Genomic DNA, 21,152 nt, shown 5'->3' with positions numbered 1-21,152 from the left:
TGCAAGAGTTCATTTACAGAGAGATCATATGATATACAGTGCATTCGGAAAGTATTCAGACCTCTTTACTTTTTCCACATTTTGATATGTTACAGCCTTATTCTAAAATGGATTAAATAATTTTTTCCCTCATCAATCTACACACAATACCCCATAATGACAAAGCAAAAACAGGTTTTTAGACATTTTAGCAAATTTATAAAATAAAAAATAAAAAAAAGAAATATCACATTTACATAAGTATTCAGACCCTTTACTCAGTACTTTGTTGAAGAAAACTAAATTCCCTGCCGACCTGGCATCTTTTCACTCCCTCCTCTCTACATTTTCTTCATCTGTTTCTGCTGCTAAGGCCACCTTCTACCACTCTAAATTCCAAGCATCTGCCTCTAACCCTAGGAAGCTCTTTGCCACATTTTCCTCCCTCCTGAATCCTCCCCCCCCCCTCCCCCCCTCCTCTCTCTCTGTGGATGACTTCGTCAACCACTTTGAAAAGAAGGTTGACGACATCCGATCCTTGTTTGTTAAGCCTAATGACACTGCTGGTCCTGCTCACACTGCCCTACCCTATGCTTTGACTTCTTTCTCCCCTCTCTCTCCAGATAAGATCCTGCGACTTGTGACTGCAGGCCGCCCAACAACCTGCCCGCTTGACCCCATCCCCTCCTCCCTTCTCCAGACCATCTCCGGTGACCTTCTCCCCTACCTCACCTCGCTGATCAACTCATCCTTGACCGCTGGCCATGTCCCTTCCGTCTTCAAGAGAGCGAGAGTTACTCCCCTTCTCAAAAAAACAACACTCGACCCCACTGATGTCAACAACTACAGACCAGTATCCCTTCTTTCTTTTCTTTCCAAAACTATTGAGCGTGCCGTCTTTAGCCAACTCTCTTGCTATCTCTCTCAGAATGACCTTCTTGATCCAAACCAATCAGGTTTCAGGACTGGTCATTCAACTGAGACTGCTCTTCTCTGTGTCACAGAGACTCTCCGCACTGCTAAAGCTAACTCTCTCTCCTCTGCTCTTGTCCTTCTAGATCTGTCTGCTGCCTTTGATACTGTGAACCATCAGATCCTCCTCTCCACCCTCTCCGAAATGGGCATCTCCGGCGCGGCTCACTCCTGGATTGCGTCCTACCTGACCGGTCGCTCCTACCAAGTGGCGTGGCGGGAAGCTGTCTCCGCACCACGTGCTCTCACCACTGGTGTCCCCCAGGGATCGGTTTTGGGCCCTCTCCTTTTCTCCCTATACACCAAGTCACTTGGCTCTGTCATATCCTCACATGGCCTTTCCTATCATTGCTACGCTGACGATACACAACTAATCTTCTCCTTTCCCCCTTCTGATCACCAGGTGGCGAATCGCATCTCTGCATGTCTGGCAGACATATCAGTATGGATGACGGATCACCACCTCAAGCTGAACCCTGGCAAGACGGAGCTGCTCTTCCTCCCCGGGAAGGACTGCCCGTTCCATGATCTCGCCATCACGGTAGACAACTCCGCTGTGTCCTCCTCCCAGAGTGCGAAGAGCCTAGGCGTGACCCTGGACAACACCCTGTCGTTCTCCGCCAACATCAAGGCGGTGACCCGCTCCTGCAGGTTCATGCTCTACAACATTCGGAGAGTGCGACCCTGCCTTACACAGGAAGCGGCGCAGGTCCTGGTCCAGGCACTTGTCATCTCCCGTCTGGACTACTGCAACTCGCTGTTGGCTGGGCTCCCTGCCTGTGCCATTAAACCCCTACAACTCATCCAGAATGCCGCAGCCCGTCTGGTGTTCAACCTTCCCAAGTTCTCTCACGTCACCCCCCTCCTCCGCACACTCCACTGGCTTCCAATTGAAGCTCGCATCCGCTACAAGACCATGGTGCTTGCCTTTGGAGCAGTGAGGGGAACGGCACCCCTGTACCTTCAGGCTCTGATCAGTCCCTACACCCAAACGAGGACATTGCGTTCATCCACCTCTGGCCTGCTGGCCCCCCTTCCTCTGCGGAAGCACAGCTCCCCCTCAGCCCAGTCAAAACTGTTCGCTGCTCTGGCACCCCAATGGTGGAACAAGCTCCCTCACGACGCCAGGACAGCGGAGTCACTCACCACCTTCCGGAGACATTTGAAACCCCACCTCTTTAAGGAATACCTGGGATAGGCTAAAGTATTCCTTCTAACCCCCCCCCCCCCCCCCCCAAATTGTAAAGTGGTTATCCCACTGGCTATAGGGTGAACGCACCAATTTGTGAGTCGCTCTGGCTAAGAGCGTCTGCTAAATGACGTTAATGTGCCCTTGAGCAAGGCACTTAACCCTAATTGCTCCTGTAAGTCGCTCTGGTTAAGAGCGTCTGCTAAATGACTAAAATGTAAATGTAAATGTAAGCACCTTTGGCAGCGATTACAGCCTTGAGTCTTCTTGGGTATGACCCTACAAGCTTGGCACACCTGTATTTGGGGAGATTCTCCCATTCTTCTCTGCAGATCCTCTCAAGCTTTGTCAGGTTGAATGGGGAGCGTCGCTGAACAGCTATTTTCAGTTCTCTCCAGAGTTGTTCGATCAGGTTCAAGTCCGGGCTCTGGGCCACTCAAGGACATTCAGAGACTTGTCCCAAAACCACTCCTGTATTGTCTTGGCTGTGTGCTTAGGGTCGTTGTCCTATTGGAAGGTGAACCTTCACCCCAGTCTGAGGTCCTGAGCAATCTGGAGCAGTTTTTCATCAAGGATCTCTCCGTTCATCTTTCCCTCAATCCTGACTAGTCTCCCAGTCCCTGCCACTGAAAAACATCCCCACAGCATGATGCTGCCCCCACCATACTTCACAGTATGGATGGTGCCAGGTTTCCTCCAGATGTGACGCTTGGCATTCAGGCCAAAGAATTCAATCTTGGTTTCATCAGACCAGAGAATCCTGTTTCTCTTGTTCTGAGAGTCCTTTAGGTGCCTTTTGGCAAACTCCAAGCGGGCTGTCATGTGCCTTTTACTGAGGAGTGGCTTCCGTCTGGCCACTCTACCATAAAGGCCTGATTGGTGGAGTGCTGCAGAGATGGTTGTCTTTCTGGAAGTTTCTCCCATCTCCACAGAGGATCTCTGGAGCTCTGTCAGAGGGATCATCGGGTTCTTACTCACCTCCCTGACCAAGTCCCTACTCTCCCGATTGCTCAGTTTGGCCGGGCGGCCAGCTCTAGAAGAGTCTTGGTGGTTCCAAACTTCTTCCATTTAAGAATGTTGGAGGCCACTGTGTTCTTGGGGACCTTCAATGCTGCAGAAATTTTTTGGTACCCTTCCCCCGATCTGTGCCTCGACACAATCCTATCTCAGAGCTCTACGGACAATTCCTTCGACCTCATGGCTTGGTTTTTGCTCTAACATGCACTGTCAACTGTGGGTCCTTATATAAACAGGTGTGTGCCTTTCCAAATCATGTCCAATCAATTGAATTTACCACAGGTGGACTCCAATCAAGTTGTAGTAACATCTCAAGGATGATTAATGGAAACAGGATGCACCTGAGCTCAATTTCGAGTCTCATAGCAAAGGGTCTGAATACTTATGTAAATAAGGTATTTCTGCTTTTTTTATTTTATACATTTGCAAACATTTCTAAAAACCTGTTTTCACATTGTCATTATGGGGTATTATGTGTAGATTGAAGAGGAACTAATGTAATTTATTATATTTAAGAATAAGGATGTAATGTAACAAAATGTGGAGAAAGTCAAGGGGTCTGAATACTTTCCGAATGCACTGTATATGTAGTCTTTCATTTGACTTTAATACAGTCCTTGACAAGTACTTTAATTAAAGGAAAATAAATACAGGCTTTTTCAACAGTTAAAAATGAGGTTCATAAAACATTCAAGAAAACCGTATGTTACTATGTACCTGTTGATGTATCTCTTCAGGGAAAAGCCACCTGTACTCGGCTTCCTTCAGCATCTTCTGGACACACTCTACACCCTGCTGTCTGCTGATGTTGCGGATCATGTAGACCCGGTACCAGTCGTTCACACTCCTCTCACACAGGTTCATAACAGCACGAAGAAACTCCTCAACTACTTCCTGAGGACTTTCACATGCTCCTGTGCACAATGTGAAAAACCAGACAGTTCTTTCAGGACATGTCTTGGATCAGCCATTCAAACTTATTACAAGTCTTTTCTACATTCCCCATGACACACATTTGTGATGGCCTAACAGCCAAAATGTTTGTTGTTGCTCTTGTTGCCTCTAAATTAATACATTTAAAAATAATTTTAAAGTCAGTTTTTTGTGTGTATTTTTGGTAATCGAATCAGTTCTGAGCGCAGTGGTTTCAATTATCTTTTAGAATTCCTTTATACCAATAAGCCCAATTTTGAACCAACATGGAGCAGAACTTTTTAATACATTTTCTCACCAAACAGCATGCTATGGAGAAGGTGTGCAGCCATGCCCAGGCACAGGCGGACCCTAGCGATCTGCTGCAGGTACTCTATTGTGACCGTCTCAGCCGAGTCAGTGACAGAGTCCAGGAAGTGATGCAAGAACTCAGTCTCTTCCTTAAGGCAGGTGTATTCTTGTGGCATTCTGTCCAACAATGAGTCCTGCGAAAGAAAGTTGTATAATAGTCATGTAATCATACTGCAGTCGTGCTCTATGTTGTTATTCTGATTGGACAACAGTCTTGCCTGCCTGCATTGACACCCAATCAGATCATACCTCAAGGCAGTTAATGTACAACGCATAGAGTTCATTTTTATCTTCTGCCTCAACAATGTTGCTCTCTTCTATCGATGTCAAATGCTGCTGCAGATATTCCTTGACTTCATCAAAGCTAAAAAACAAAACATGAATTAGTTAAATTCAGGAAAATGTTTTGACACCATACCTAATCTGAAACCTTGAATTGCGTTACTGGTTACAGCAACATTACAACGACATTAGCAGCTTTTCTGGTTCACTCACCTGTACTTGAGCAGGAGTTTGAGTATCACTGATCTCACCACAGGATTTTTGTCCAGAGACTCATCGAATGGTGAGAAATCTTTGGTGTGTATCTGACTTTGTGCTGGTACAAAGACAATACAAATAGAGCACATCTACAAACACTTATTGAGCCCCAATCTTCCATCCAATCTGTCAATTGTGTGTGTGTGTGTGTATATATATATATATGTGTGTGTGTGGGGGGGGGTGGGGTACCTCTGATAAGTGGAATCGGGTCTGTCTCGACCATAAGGAAGGACAACAAGTGAAGGATGACACCCTTTGATGGGGGGATGTTGTCCTTGAAGCACACAGTAGTGACGAGGTTTATGAAAAACGCATTGCAACTCCGTCTGAACTGGGCGTTTAGGGTGATGCAAGCTCTGCAAAACCATAGGAGACAGATTAGACACTCACTGAGAAAGTACAGTCCCAGTATCCATGGTCAAAACTGTAAAACACACCCACCGTATGTCTTCAGACACTTTCACCTCAAAGTCATCTGGGAGTTCCTGTTTGCACATGGGGCAGTACATCTGGCCCACATTGACACGTCCTCTGACACAGGTCAGACAGAAAATATGGTGACAGGGCAGGTCCACAGGGTCCTCGGGTTCCCCCATACACACAGGGCACTGGAGACCAAACCTAAGGGAAACATCATATGGTAATAACAAACAATTCTGTATATCTCTTATGATTTCACATGTGAAATTTCACGTGATCACATGAAAGTGTTTTTGGAACACGTGAAATTCATGTGTATTTTCCGTAAAGGCAAGCTTATCAGCGACAGCAAATAACATAGACAAATTATATGAATACCATTTAGCACAAAGTAAAGAAACCAAATGGACCTTACTTGCAAATCAGATCACTTGCTCCTTTCTTGCATGCCTTCAGTATTTTAATGACGGCTGCAAAGGGTTCCTCAGATTTTACGTCTGAATGTTTTGCCAGAATCTGTCATACAAGATACAATTAGCAGTCCAATAAATGAAGTAGCTCTTTCCTGCAGTCAAATGACCTACTGGCCTCATGGGTGGAATGTTATTAATATTTTTCATAATTTCATTATTCATAAACATGTTTTTGAAATCGCCGGAAATCCGGTGTTTCTATGTCAAACAGTTTTGTTATAATTTTGTCTTCTGTGATGTATATAAAGTGTAATATTGGGATGCAAACTCAAAATTGAATACATTTCAACTCTATATATGACATGGTACAGGTGTCTTCTTTTTGTGAGCCCATAACCAGTAGATTTGTTTAAGACTACCAAGAAACATTCTGTTTGAGCCTGATTTAGCCCACAGGTTAAATAAGCACAATGTTTAGTGACTGTCCAAAAATTACATTTGGATAGTTCAAGAACTGTTTACAAAGCTCAAGATCACATAGGGCAAATGAAGTCTGAAGGATGGTAAAATATGGGATGAAAATAAACCATGCATGAGCAAAAACGTAAAGAGTACAAATGGGAACATGGAATATCGTTCAGTAGCATGCTAAGTTAGACAAAACAAAATATACAAGATAAACGTACTTTGCCTAAGGTACGAGTGTGGTCAAGGACCAGAGGCTTGAGCTCCCTCTCCTCAAACTCAAAGCCTAGTAGCATGTGTTCCACAAACAGAGAGAGGATGCAGATGTGGTTCCAATTATTACTAGAAACAGAAACAAGGACGTTATTCATTCTGGGGGAATTAGACATATCTGGGACAAGTACAATTACATTGTAATAAAAGTTTATCATACAGAAAACCTGAAATATATACTTCAAAAAGAAAGGTCAAAGACGCAACCAATCGGGCAGACTCACAATTGAATACAGGTATTAAGATACAGTGCCTTCAGAAAGTATTCATACCCCTTGACTTATTCCACATTTAGTTATGTTACAACCTGAATTCAAAATTGATTAAATATATATATTTTTACCCATCTACACACAATACCCCATAATGACAAAAAAAGATATATATATTGAAAATGAAATATATAAATATTTAATTTACATATGTATTCACACCCCTGAGTCCATACATGTTAAAATCACCTTTGGCAGCGATATCAGCTGTGAGTCATTCTGAGTAAGTCTCTAAGAGCTTTGCACACCTGGATTGTACAATATTTGCACATAAGAATTCCTCGAACTGCTTTTTTTTTTAAAAATTCTTTAAGCTCTGTCAAGTTGGTTGTTGATCATTGCTACACTGCCATTTTCAAGTCTTGCCGTAGATTTTCAAGCCGATTTAAGTCCAAACTGTAACTTGGCCATTCATGAACATTCACTGTCTTCTTAGTAAGCAACTTAGTAAGCAATTTGGCCTTGTGTTTTAGGTTATTGTCCTGCTGAAAGGTGAATTCATCTCCCAGTGTCTGTTGGAAAGCAGACTGAATCAGGTTTTCCTCTAGGATTCTGCCTGTGCTTATCTCTATTCCGTTTTTCTTTTTATCCTAAAAAACTCCCTAGTCCTTGCTGATGACAAGCATACCCATAACATGATGCAGCCACCACCATGCTTGAAAATATGAAGAGTGCTACTCAGTGATGTGCTGTGTTGGATTTGCCCCAAACATAACGCTTTGTATTCAGGACATAAAGTCAATTTTCTAGCCAATTTTTTTGCAGTTTTGCTTTAGTGCCTTATTGCAAACAGGATGCATGTTTTAGAATATTAGTATTTTGTACAGGCTTCCTTCTTTTCACTCTGTCATTTAGGTTAGTATTGTGGAGTAACTACAATGTTGTTGATCCATCATCAGTTTTCTCCTATCAAAGCCATTAAACTCTGTAAATGTTTTAAAGTCACCATTGGCCTCATGGTGAAATCCCTGAGCGGTTTCCATCCTCTCCGGCAACTGAGTTAGGAAGGACGCCTGTATCTTTGTAGTGACTGGGTGTATTGATACACCACCCAGTGTAATTAATAACTTCACCATGCTCAAAGGGATATTCAATGTCAGCTTTTATTTTTTACCCATCTACCAATAGCTACTCTTCTTCGCAAGGCATTGGTAAACCTCCCTGATCTTTGTGGTTGAATCTGTGTTTGATATTCACTGCTCGACTGAGGGACCTTACAGATCATTGTATGTGTGGGGTACAGAGATCAGGTAGTCATTCAAAAATCATGTTAAAACACTATTATTGCACACAGAATGAGTCCATGCAACTTATAATGTGACTAATAATTATTCCTGAACTTATGTAGGCTTACCATAAAGGGGTTGAATAGTTATTGGCTCAAGACATTTCAGCTTTTCATTTTTAATTAATTTGTAAACATTTCTAAAAACATAATTCCACTTTGACATTATGGGGTATTGTGTGTAGGACAGTGACACAAAATCTCAATTTAATCAATTTTTAATTCAGGCTGTAACACAACAGAATATCAAGGGGTGTGAATACGTTCTGAAGGCTGTAACTAAGGTAACTGCTACGGTTCTCGCTTTTTGTTTGTTCTTGCTTTTTGAATATCATGTGTTCTTCTGTTATTGCATCGAAAATGTTTTTCCTTTAGAATTGTAAAATAAAATAAAAAGTATACTTTGTCTACTTTCAAAAATATCATACAAAAATATCATAATATAATAAAATATATTAAATATCTATTTTCAAAAAGTCTAATCTCTCTAGTCTTTCAAATGGCTATTTCTCTCACCGGATGTAGTTAAACATTTCCCAGCTCCTCTCTCCACACTGCCTCAGGCTTCCCTGGGAGCAGACCAGCTCCATAGACCCCTGCAGTCTTTTCACCTGCTTCAGCCAGTCTTGGCACTGGGCATTAGAGTCCAACGCAGGAGGCTCCAGCTGCTCAACACAGGCAACTGCTGCGTACACATCCAGAACCTGTTGGTAGAGTGAGGCAGAGAAATGGTTACTAAAAGCAATAATACAAGATCAGGTCTGGCACAACATGATGCGGTCAGTCACTAGGAACAAGCCACAGGCGGACTGATCACAAAGTGATAAAGTGCTCAATAACAACATCACGGATGGAACACACTTTTTGACCAATCAGATTTCTTGGCCAGAATGAACCATTTCATAATATGACATTTACTAACAGCATGTAGGAAGCCTCCTTTCAACACATTATGCACCAATCCTAAAGTTCAACTACTATCATGCACTCATAGAACGCAAACATTTTGCACCTAAACACTGATTTCGCATAACTAAATGTAGCAGTGTGTGGAAAATATCTCAACCTACCATCACTTGGCTATCTTTCACTTGTGGGTTTCGCTGCAAGTGAAGGGCCACCTGTGGCTGCAGGGACATCATCCTGGACAGGTTCTGAAGGCGGGTGCGGTACATCTGGTAGGCCGAGTGGATCAGGGGTAGGGATGGAATATCTTCACTTGGAGCTTTTCGTCGTCTCTGGAGCTCATTCACACAGCTGTTCAGGGCGTCACACAGGAGCTGAGAAGAGAGTTACATATTCATTAGGATCACCTAATTGATGTGTAGGCATATTATATCAAATCTGACTGTAAATATGAATGACCCATTCCTAAATGGAGGCTAATGCTGTGTTTAAATGGTAGGAGGTAGATGGTAGAAGGAAAACCAGATGTTTTCAATGAGAGCACGGTGGTAAATGCCATTGACACTGCGGTGAATGCCGTCAGCCACCTGCCGTAGCGTTGTTTTCTACCGGATGTTGATATGCACTGTTTGTTTACTGAAATTGCCATAGCAATGCATACGGTCGTGCTGGCTTGTTTTTGCCGTCACCCTCTTATTTGCTTTCTTGTCCCGCAATGCCGACTAGTAATAGGTTTTTTTGCGTCCCTCGTCTAAACGCAGCATTAGCGCTTTGCCTGTTTTACTATTTGTATGAACATGTTGAAGAACTGTGCAATAACATACCTTTAACTCCCCCTCTGAAGCCACTTTCACCATCATAGCAATGAAATCCTGCAGGTACCTTTGAAAGAATTCCCTCTGCATTTTTTCATCCATTGTAGCCATGTACTGCCCAAGGGGGATTTTCGGAAAGAATTCCTCGAACTGCCTAGGACTGTGTCCTTCAGAGAAAATTTTTGTGAAGTTTATGCAAGTTCTGCAACTAAACATACTGTAAGTGATTAGAAGTCCATTTGGGAGTTAAGAAACACACAAACAACATAGTAAAAACCTTTATAATGTTTAAGATCATTTTTAACACATATACTACAGCAAATGAAGAGCTTTAAGATACACTTATCATTTGAGTCTCCCTTGTTAAGTTTTGATAACTGCATTTTAGAACAATCTAAATGTATCTTTTAGAAAAAAAAATAAGGCTTTTGATTATTTACTTTCGCGCTGCTGAGTTTGCATCATTAGTTCATCCAGGATATCCCTGATCCTCCAGCTGAAGGGCATCCTGGAGCGCATGGTCCTCTCAGCTGTGATATGGCTCTGTACCAGAATGGTCTTAGACTCAGAACTGTAGGAATTAGACAAATAGTTTGTTGGACCTCGATGGTAACATAGAAATACCCTTGCTACATCGCACATGAGCAAAACCACCTACTTGGGATCCACTTTGACAAAAGGAATATCAAGCATCTCGTTGCTGCCGAATAACTCCAGCCACAGTTTCTTGACTTCCTCCCCACAGTTGACATCTAGCAGGAGGTCCAGATTACAGTCCCTGTCGATAACTGAGACCAACTGGGCCAAGAGGGGTGTGACCACTGCTTGGATTTTCTTCCACAGAGTTTGTCTGTGGAACACGTACAGTATTTGAACAGACTATACTCCTGAACGATGACGAGAACAAATGACCATTTGAACATGAATGAAATGATGGATTTTATGTGAGCTAAGTTAATAGTGCAGTATCATTGATTAACATACGTGAAAGTTCCCCCCTCTTGAAGAGCATTGATGTTGGATGCCTCCGTTAACACCCAGTTCTTGGGGAAGGGGATGTTTCTCTCGTGGTTCTCCAGTAGAGAGTGAAGGCGGCTCCTCAGGGTTTTCAGGAACACAGCTTTAGGGCAGAGATCAAATATATAAATACATGTAAAAGCCAATTAACTTTAGCTATATTATTGGCTTGCCGTCACGACCTGACATAAGTCTGTCTCGGACCAAAAATGTCTAAACAAAATTCAACACATAGATCTAGAACCCCTCATGAACCCCTTTGTAATAAAATGGTCTCGGAAAGGGTTCTAGGTCTGGTCTTTAACCATTGAAACGGTGCTTGGGTCTTGGAGCTACAGTAAAACACTGGAATACTGTGGGTTCGTTCCTAACCTTTCAGGTCCTCACTATCTTCCAAAAGTGTTAGCAGGATCTCCACCCTCCTGGTGCTGAGAGCGCCACTGTCCTCCTGATCTCTGAGCATGCTTACTGCACTCTGCACACAGCTTCGCACCAGATCTGTGACATCAAACTCAGCCTATAACAACAACATGCTCAGATTAATAACACACACCCATACCTACAAACTTGATACAAACTTATACAACATTTAGTACATCCATGTTTTTGATTGCAACATCAAACACCGCAATTACACTTACAGTGTGCTCTGGCGCAGGTGGTTCGAAGTCTGTATCTGTATCTGTTTGCATTGCTTAAACAAAAAAGAAAGCTATATGAAAACTGTTACTATCAAACAATTATTTTCAGTTATTTCTAACTGAAAATAATTGTTATTAACTATGGCATTTGTGCTAATGATTGTAATAGCAATTCAAGTTAATTTACCCTCACACGGCTCCTTCATGTCCTCAAAAAGCTGGCTGATGGGCAGGTTTCTCAAGGACTGGACATCTGATACAAACTCTTTGGATCTTCTAAGGTCGTCAATGTGAACTGATTTCCAGGGTCCTTTGAAAAAACAAAGTGGATGGACTTGCTCTTTAACATTGAAAGAAATGCAGAATGGATAACATTTTCTCTGTGGACTGCTAGGTCATATTATCATACCAGCATGTTATACAAAATTAAAATCTCACCTCCATGAAATCCAACATAGGAGGTTCCACCTTCAATTCGAGGCAGTTTGGTAACGAAGTACACAAACACCCTTCCATTGCCACCATTAGCTTTTGGTTTGTTTATTTCATTTATGGACGAATACCTGAAGAGATAAAAAATAAAAATGTAAATGAAAAAGGGACACAAAATAACTACACTATATATATAATCAGATCTTGCAAATCTATTCGATTAGTTAATATCCGATAGATGTGATGACAAATCCAAAAAGAAACAACTCACTTGGCAGATGCAAGAATGTTCATGCTCTGGGAAGCCTCATCATAGTCGGTTTGGATGATGAGGACTTTGTCGGCAGATGTAGAGTCAAGAAATTGCCTAGAGAGGGAACAAAGTTATTTTCTAATATCTTTCTGAAGAATGATCTACACAGTAACACAAATACCAATGTAAAAAAATATGCTAAACTTCAGATTTTGAAGCAGACCTGATTTCTTTGAGGAATGAGTGCTCTGTGTCAAACTGCTGCAGTGAGAGCAGCTTGATGTTGCAAAGCTCTGTGATGTTCTGGAGCTGTTCGATATCTCCTGCTGTTAATTGCCGGGAAAACGTAGTGACCTTCACAAAGAGCCAAAAAATATGTGAGAAAAATACAAGATGCATTCAATGCAATCCATATTCTTCATAGATAAAATAGTCAAGTGAATTACCTCTGTAAAGTGGGCATGGCACCATTCCTCCGGCCGTGTGTGAGAGGCAATGAAGTCAGCCAGGGATCTGTGCTCCTGCTCTTCAAAATATATTTGTGTCAGTTTCTCTGTCTCAACATCAGACAATTTGGTCCCATCCAGCCGAATGACAGAATCTGGAGTTGCACAGTTCAGCATGATGAACTTGGCTTCATCCAGGACTCTCCTTTGAGGGTCAGAAATGTCAGATTCATCTTTCATCTTCTCTGTAACTTGAAGGACTACAGAGGAGCATGTGTCTGAGTGGTAGCCAATGAAGACATCCGTTGGCAGATATCTGTTTGTCTTGGATTGCTGGCTTTTCAAGGAGACAAACACTTTGACCCATTCCTGTAGTTGTTTGACAATCTCCTTCTGGTCATTCTTAAGAACAGTGTTGATGTCCAGGTAGTGCTTCTCCAGCCTGTTTATCAAGGGAATTGGGAACTGTGTGTAGACCACCTCCTTCTCTTCAATGACAATAAGCCTGAAGTTTTTGTGAACTCTGCACTTCACACGATGGGTTCCCAATCCAAGATCAACATACTTCTGACCTCCAAGTGAAACATAGTATTGGTTGAGAGCGTCATAGAGACTTTCGTACAGATTCTGAAGGTTCAGAAGCACAACAGTCTGGCCAGTTTCCATGCAGATCTTCACTCTGTTGATATTTCTGCAGATCTGAGTGTACTCTTGATCCTTTGGGAAGCTGGAACCAAAGATGATCTCTGGATGGCTCTGGTCTGAGAAGAATGTCTGCTGGAGAATCTGGAGGGCGGCATAGTTTTTGGTGAGGACAAGAAGGTATCGGCACTCCTCGTCTTGGCAAAATGGAATTATGTTTTGTTTCACCAGATCAATAGTGCTGATCCCATCCAAATCGGGTTGATTCGATTTGCCCCACAGCTCTTTGGTAAATATACACACCGCATCCACATCATCTCTTCCGCTGAAGTTCCTCAGGACTGCTCCAATGATTTGGTCCACACCAGGGCTCTGCTTAGAGACCTTGGTGATGGCAAACATCATCTTCACCAGACTGTAGTAATCACGTAAACCGAAAAACCCTTTGCCTTTCTTGCAAGTCTTCATATATGCTTTGGCAAAAGGTTTGAAGAGGTGCTTAACCTTCTCCAGAATCATCTTGTCAGATGAGCATATGCCTTTCGCACTTTCGAATAGCTCATTCTGGTCTGGGTCACCATGGGACACAAAGAGGCCTCTGTTCATCTTGGCAGGGTCCAAGGCCCAATTGGAGATACCAATGAATCCAACCCTCTGATGGGGCAGTGGCTTGTCATCAATGCAGCCTTCCTCCAGTAAGGGGTGCAGTGTTTTCAGAGGCATTTTGGGGGAGTCTTCTGCTAATCCGATCTCATCTAGCACAACAACAGAGATGTACTCCTCCAAATTCTTGCTCTCTTGGAAACGGGCACATTGCTTGAATGTGTTGATGATTCCCTCTGGCGTGGAGTGAGGGCTGCACTGAAAGGACACCAGATGAATCTGTTTCAGTCTTTTGTACAGCTCAGAATGTGCAGCTTGGCCCTGCATGGCATCTGCAACCAAAGTTTTGGACAGAGACTTGGAGCTCCCAGGCTTGCCAACCAAAAACAGGGGGATTCGTAGCTCAATGCAGATCACCATCATGAAGACATTCTCTTTCAAAGCCTTGTTTCTTGCTATTGTCTCTCCCATTGGGACCCCACTTAGGAGGAGATCCTGCATGAGTGAGATTTCCTGCTTCATTTTTGGGGGGATGACATGGGGAAGGAATTTGCAGATTTCTTTCTGGTACTCACCTTTTGTCTCTAAACAGGCTTGATAACACACACCAACAGCCATCAACAGCGACCAATCAACTGGATCACTAGCAGGTGTGCGTACCTGGTCACGCCTGTTCCTCTCCTCCCGGGGTTGTTTCTGGAGGAATGCCCTTAACTCTTCAGAAAACATTGAGTGGTTCTTGTAGAACCACACAAACACTTGCATGCAGCGCTCCACATCCCTGAGACTGACAAAGCTGCATTCGTCTTTCCTCTGTCGCATAAATCTCTGCGATGACGACAATACATCAGTGATCATCTTAATGGATACTCGGTTTATTGAAATTTTTTCCACAACTCTCTGCACAATCTGCTGGATGTACATTTTCTCTGTGTGGTCATTGAGTTGCCCAAAGTCCCACACCAGAGGGATCATGCTTGGAGGCAACACTTGGACCCTATACACCAGCTGCCGAAGAGGGATTAATCCAAGTCTTTCTTCAGTCTCTTCAGCTCGGACCCTGTAACCCAAACCAGCTTTCTCCAGCCTCTTGATCATCTCATCTGTGTGTTTCCTGTAAGGGTTGCATGCAGCAATGATCTGCAGTCCAGTTTGGGAGCCAAGTTGTTGTCCTTGCACAGTGTTGTCACACAGGATCTCCTTAATGCTGCTTATAGCTTCCGTGGTATTAGCTTCATCAAAGAAAAGAACAGAATCAAAACCATGTTTCTCCTTATTGGCAACCGCAACAGCCTCTGCCTCGTGCACTTTGGTGCAGATCATGTCAGACGTAGTTCCTCCGTGAACTTTGACCAGTTTCATGTTCTCGGTGGGTGCTCCACTCCTTCTCAACTCACACAGGAACTTGATGAGTCGCGTCTTCCCACAGCCAGTCTCCCCCATTATGATGACTGGAATGCCACACCTGAACCTCATGTGAATTGCCATCATCTTCAGTATGTTGTCGGTGGTGAGTTCATATGTTTCATCAGGGTCTGTTGGCCACTTGATCCCCAGCACACTACATAGACGCTCAATCTTATCTGCTCGAGAAAGTTTGTCAAAGTCAATGTTAAATGGAACTCTTTGAAGTCTGAGGCCATTGTACAGATTTCTGGTCATAATGTTTCTCTTGATCACCACATTTGTTGATGGATTTATGGCATCAACCCCATTCTGCTTGTTCTCCCGTAGGTGAAATCCAATGAAGGTCATGGATGCATGGTCATCATTGAAGAAGATATATGGATGCGGTTCTGACTCCCATCTCTTTCGGATGAGGAACGGGGCTAGATCCCTTTCGTTGAGTCCATTGAGGTCCATCTGCTGCCTCTCATGGCTCTGGTCAGTGATGCAGAGAGATGGAGTGGCAAAGTCCTTGGCCATCAAGATCATGAAGTCAACCACAAAGTTTCTGAATCCCCTAAGAGTGTCTCCAATAAACTGAAAGTTGCAGAAGGCCGATGTCTCACAGTCTAGCAACTGAAGATTGAGGAACCAGGCAAAGTTCCTCAGCTCTGCCCAGGACGGATCACTTATGCCACAGTAGATGAAGAGCATTTGAAGACACTCTGCATGAGTTCCTTCAACTCTTTGGTAGGTGAAGCTGTCAAGATTCTTACCCCTGTGGAACCGTGTTAAATACTGGTATGGTCTTTGAAAGGCCTCACTCCTGAAACACTGGTCATCCATGAGTGGGTCTTCACTTTTCAGCTCTGGATCATCTCCATTTTTCATTTCCAACCCCATAACTTCTTTTGGGGGACGGCAGAAGACCTTAGGAAACACCTCAAAGAGAGGAAAGTGTCCAATCGGATCCTACACAGACAAATACATGCCATATTAAGTATTTTGACAAACACTACCTACACAACACAAATGGGACGTCTAACACAAAAAGTATATAATAACTAGTTTTACGATATACTACAACTGCTGTGTGAAAACCATGCTAATGCTAGCCGTAGGTGGCAGTATCTAAGTAAACAAAGCCAAATCTTGGGTTGTTGACTTCACCCCATAGACTACATTCAAGGTAAAGAAAATATTACGTGATTTCGTCATTTGGGTGATCTATTCCCTTCACTATCGAGTTATAATAAAATGTTAACACGCTAGCCACTGGTGGTTTGGTACGGACATTTAACTGTATACATCCAACCGTTTCACATGACATGACAAAATACAAATAGATTGCCACTTACAGCTCTTGAGGCAGATCTGGGCAGTTCATGTGTGGATTGTAGTGTCTCGATGACATACAAGTCCTTGTTGCTGCATTTCCACATCAGCCCATCCGAATCGGCCAGGTAACGCAGGAAGAACAGTTTGAACAGAAATTCATGGAGTCCTTTCTGTACCTGAATAACATAAATAGCAAGCATATAAAGCACCTGAAACAGAAAAACATCAACATTTTCAATATCTTAACAATACCAAGTATCCTTACCGAGGATGTGACATCAAAATGAAAGACTTTGTGTTCCTTCTTCTCTGGTGTGTCAAACAAGGACTGAAGAATGATATGCTCATCAACCTTGGGCTCAACTAAGCGAATGCATTTGCGGAATGTGGTTCCTTTTCTCATGGTTCCCTCCAGTTTATCATACAACCTTTGTATGTACAGAGATTTTCCTGCAGATAAATAAAACATTTGATTCAGCTCTACAAAGACCTAGGTCAAATGTATGGGCATTGAAGAATTTATGTTTGAAAACTCATGGTAGTATTGTGAGTATGAACGCATTAGTGTTCGTGAAATTCAACACGTGCAATTGAAAATACTGAATATCAAATAATTGTCTGATAAAAAAATCACTTAAAAAAATTATATTCTTATGTACCACGATTACAACTGAAAACCCATATCAGGCACCATAGCATTATGTAAAGTGACAAAACTCAATAAGGTATAACTCACCAACTCCAGCCCTCGTGGAAGACACCATCCCAATAAAGTGTCTACCTTTGAACACAGACGCAGCACTGGCCTGATGTGAGGGGACAGTGTAGTGCCTGGACAGGTATTTCTGTATCCTCTCAGGAGACTCCTGAGGCACAATGTTTCGTTTGAAGTGACTGAAGGCAGAGGGAATGTAGGCGTGCTCTCTTTCTGCGCTGCAGATGATCACCAGCCTATAGCTGCTCCGAGAGCATGAACTCAATTTCTGAAAGAACTTCTCCACTGCATAGCTCACCTCATAGCTCAACTGGTCTGCGAAGAGCAGGGTATAGATCTTCTCACCCATGTAGCCCGGTGTGAGACATCGTCTGAAGAAAAGCTCCACCTGCTCATATGACGTGGTAGGGGTACACAGGAGGACTTCATCGTAGGTAGGCAGCTGCTCATCATCACTGGTCATATACAAGCAGACGCTGGAAGTCAAGATTTTATCTTGTGGGCAGATTATGAGATTAGGTTGACCAGTGAAGAAGCCTTTTGGGAGCTTTCTACTGACTGTATTCTCACTTGTTTCTAAAAGCATGGGTTCCTCTTCCTCGTTTTCTTCCTGGTTCTGTTTGTTGGCTAACACCTCTAGCAGACTGCCTAGGCTTCTGATGTCTAAAGAGTACTGGATAATGCTCCTCATGTCTTTCATGTAAGCATCCCAGACCAGATCCAGTTTTCGTAAACCTACAGCCTGGTCTACAACGCACTGCAGAACATCAACGGCACATTTTCTCTCACCAGCAAAAGAGGAATCTAAGTTTTCCATGTCACTTTGAAGGTCAATAAAAGTCTGAAAACTGGTGTCTTCCTCTTGCCCAGCTGTATTCATGGAGTGGTTCTGAAAAGTCATCCACGTCTCCCACACTTCTGACACAGAGCAGTCAGGTTTGATGAAAGAGAGCATCATCAAGACCTTTTCCTCCAATTTCTTGTTCAGATTCTTCTCGGTCAAAACATTACAAAGGTAGACTATCTGCTCTGCTGTGTAATAGTTGAGGTAATAGTGCTGAGATCTCTGTTTGTCTATGAATCTGTTCCAGTCATCCAAACACATCTCTATCTTCCTGCACAGGTCTGTAAGATGTGCGACTGCATTGCCCTCCACCATGATCTTTCGTAGGATGTTGCCAAGGTTGAAGTCCATTATGATACAAGTGTCACTTTCCATATTGCAGTGAATCTTGGCCTCCCAACACCTAAAAAGTGGGTTCCCAGCAGCATAAAGATCTACAAATGCTACAGCTAGCCTCTGGACACTGTCAAAAACCTGAGAAGATAAGATGGAAATTTGGTGTCTAAAAATTCAGTTCAGTTTCTGTACGTAAAACGTAAGGTTACTTGCATAACCCTGGTTCTCTGATATTATGAGTGAGATATCTCACATGTGGGGTTTCGCTAGGAACATCTACTCTCCAAAGAACCTAGCAAAAGCATCTGACAGGTAGAGGTAGAGTGCGAATGAGGTGAGCCCCTCACCTTCCTTAAAAGGAGCCACTCTCCAGCCCTTAGGTTATTCTCAAATATGCTTCTCTTCCTTGCACTCTTGTGAGCAGGGGAATGCGGTGTGATATATCACTCATAATATCAGAGAACCAGGGTTATGCAAGTAACCTTAAGTTCTCTTTCAACTATTCATTATCTCACATCTGGGGATATAGCCAACTCCCATATCGCAAAGACATGCTCTCCGAAGCTAGGGTAGGCCCAAGATCAGCAACCCTAAGAGGTCCCGAAACCTAGGGAGTACGCACCAAGAAGGTGCAGAAACAACCCATTGGGGAAAAAATCTCATAACCTCATTAACTGAGGGTTGTCAAGAGCTCACTCACGAAGCAGGCAGTGGCCCAGCTGAATGAACCAATCGCAGTAAAAATGGAACGAGGAAAAGCCTGAGGGAGGGAGGCACTCGGGGGGGAACAAAAAGTTATCATGTGAGCACGGTCACTAAAGTGAGCAGACCATAGCAGTTTTTTGTGCAGTGAAGAAAGTGCCTGTGAACAGGGAGTGATTAACAATAGCTTGCACTTCTTCAGATATGCAATTAAAAACAATTTTGAAGAAGGTGGTGGGGACAGGATCGAGAAGGCAGGTAGAAGGCTTAAGTTGTGATATCACTTTCCTGGCCATGTCTGTGTCAACCAGGGAAAATAAATCCATAGTGCTTTTGCGTGGTAGGCTAGGGCACATATCATCAAACTTCTCATCAGGTCTTGCTTGACTGATACACAGCCTAATGTTTGTTATCTTATCTCTGAAATATGCCACAAATGTCAATAGAAAGCCCCTTGGTAATAATCAGGTCCAGAGTATGGCCGCAGTTATGGGTGGGCCCAGTAACATGTTGGATAAAGTCCATAGAGCTCAAAAGATTCAGAAATTTGATGGCCTTCGAGTCTGTCTTTATGTCAACATGAATATAGACAATAGTTCAGAGAAATCAGTAAAGAAAGTAGGGCAGTGCTTTGGTGGCCTACAGGTTATGGCCAGCACTGGTTGCTGACATTTAAACAGTATAGCATGATGCTCAAAAGACCCAAAGTCGTGAAATGACTGAGAGCATTAGTAAAAATAGAGGCTGTCCCCCCACAATTTTTCCCTTTTCTGATAGAGTATGAAAAGCTGTAGTCCGGGGTGGAGGCTTCAATAAGAGCGGCACTTCAGCCTGAAGACAGCCATGTTTCAGTGAGAGACATGCAATGAACTTAGTAATGACTTTTTCAACTCTAAATGATCGGCTATGAAAAGCCAACTGAGAGACCTGAGCCCTAGGACCATACGTCGGGACTACCGGCCGTGGTGACTCCTTGCTATCCCCAGTCCGCCTGGCCTTGCTGCTATTCCAGTTTAAACTGTTCTGCCTGCGGTTATGGAACCCCTACCTGTCCCAGACCTGCTGTTTTAAACTCTAATGATCGGCTATGAAAAGCCAACTGAGATTTATTCCTGATTATTATTTGACCATGCTTGTCACTTATGAACATTTTTGAACATCTTGGCATGGTTCTGTTATAATCTCCACCCGGCACAGCCAGAAGAGGACTGGCCACCCCTCATAGCCTGGTTCCTCTCTAGGTTTCTTCCTAGGTTTTGCCTTTCTAGGGAGTTTTTCCTAGCCACCGTGCTTCTACACCTGCATTACTAGCTGTTTGGGGTTTTAGGCTGGGTTTCTGTACAGCACTTCGAGATATTAGCTGATGTAAGAAGGGCTATATAAAATAAAATTGATTGATTGATTGATAATGAGGCCAGTAATGAGGTCATTCACAAGGTTTTACTAGTGATTGCGCTAACATTTAAAGTGCCATATTCAATGACTGTGGGCCACTCTGCCCCTGGTGCATCTGCCTAGAGGTAACCAATGGAATAACAACCAAATGATTAACATTACAACCGTGTTTTCTGACAGTTTCCAATCTATCAGAATGGTAGGAGATGAGTCTCAATAGCTAGCCATGAAGCTATCTACCAACATAAACTGAGAAGTAGAAAAATATTTTCTACACAAAACAAAAAACCTTTCAGGTCAGTACTCAACCTCTCGACAAGGTCTGAAGACCTACGCTCAACAGCGATATCCTTCACGGTTCACTTGTGAGCAGTTCAGCAGGAAAACAGGGATCCAGTCGATCTGAGGAGAGCATGAGAGTAATGCTCTTCGTGAGGAAGAGAAGCGAGAGTAACTAGAGGGTGGGAGAATGGCCTCTTTTAAGGAAGGTGAGGGGCTCACCTCATTCGCCACTACCTGTCTGTCTCCATCAGATGCTTTTGATAGGTTATTTCGAGAGTAGGTGATCC

General features: G+C 43.2%; 1 protein-coding gene across 1 annotated transcript in view; it reads right to left on the bottom strand.

Moving 5' to 3' along the window:
* The window catches only part of LOC311134319 (E3 ubiquitin-protein ligase rnf213-alpha-like), a 72,664-nt gene that overhangs the window by 17,114 nt on the left and 34,398 nt on the right, over positions 1-21,152 (bottom strand). The window contains 25 exon segments of the mRNA XM_084167964.1: positions 3,875-4,071; positions 4,389-4,575; positions 4,691-4,805; positions 4,937-5,039; positions 5,174-5,340; positions 5,426-5,605; positions 5,820-5,920; positions 6,504-6,624; positions 8,629-8,816; positions 9,183-9,392; positions 9,843-9,987; positions 10,274-10,280; positions 10,283-10,404; positions 10,492-10,683; positions 10,818-10,953; positions 11,223-11,367; positions 11,492-11,544; positions 11,679-11,801; positions 11,930-12,054; positions 12,195-12,290; positions 12,400-12,530; positions 12,623-16,225; positions 16,612-16,767; positions 16,857-17,041; positions 17,328-18,624. Coding sequence (XP_084024090.1) covers positions 3,875-4,071; positions 4,389-4,575; positions 4,691-4,805; positions 4,937-5,039; positions 5,174-5,340; positions 5,426-5,605; positions 5,820-5,920; positions 6,504-6,624; positions 8,629-8,816; positions 9,183-9,392; positions 9,843-9,987; positions 10,274-10,280; positions 10,283-10,404; positions 10,492-10,683; positions 10,818-10,953; positions 11,223-11,367; positions 11,492-11,544; positions 11,679-11,801; positions 11,930-12,054; positions 12,195-12,290; positions 12,400-12,530; positions 12,623-16,225; positions 16,612-16,767; positions 16,857-17,041; positions 17,328-18,624 — 8,085 coding nt within the window.

The sequence above is a fragment of the Coregonus lavaretus genome, assembly GCF_964263955.1.
Source record: "Coregonus lavaretus genome assembly, chromosome: 8".
Lineage (NCBI taxonomy): Eukaryota > Metazoa > Chordata > Actinopteri > Salmoniformes > Salmonidae > Coregonus > Coregonus lavaretus.
This window is presented reverse-complemented; position numbering and strand designations above follow the sequence as displayed.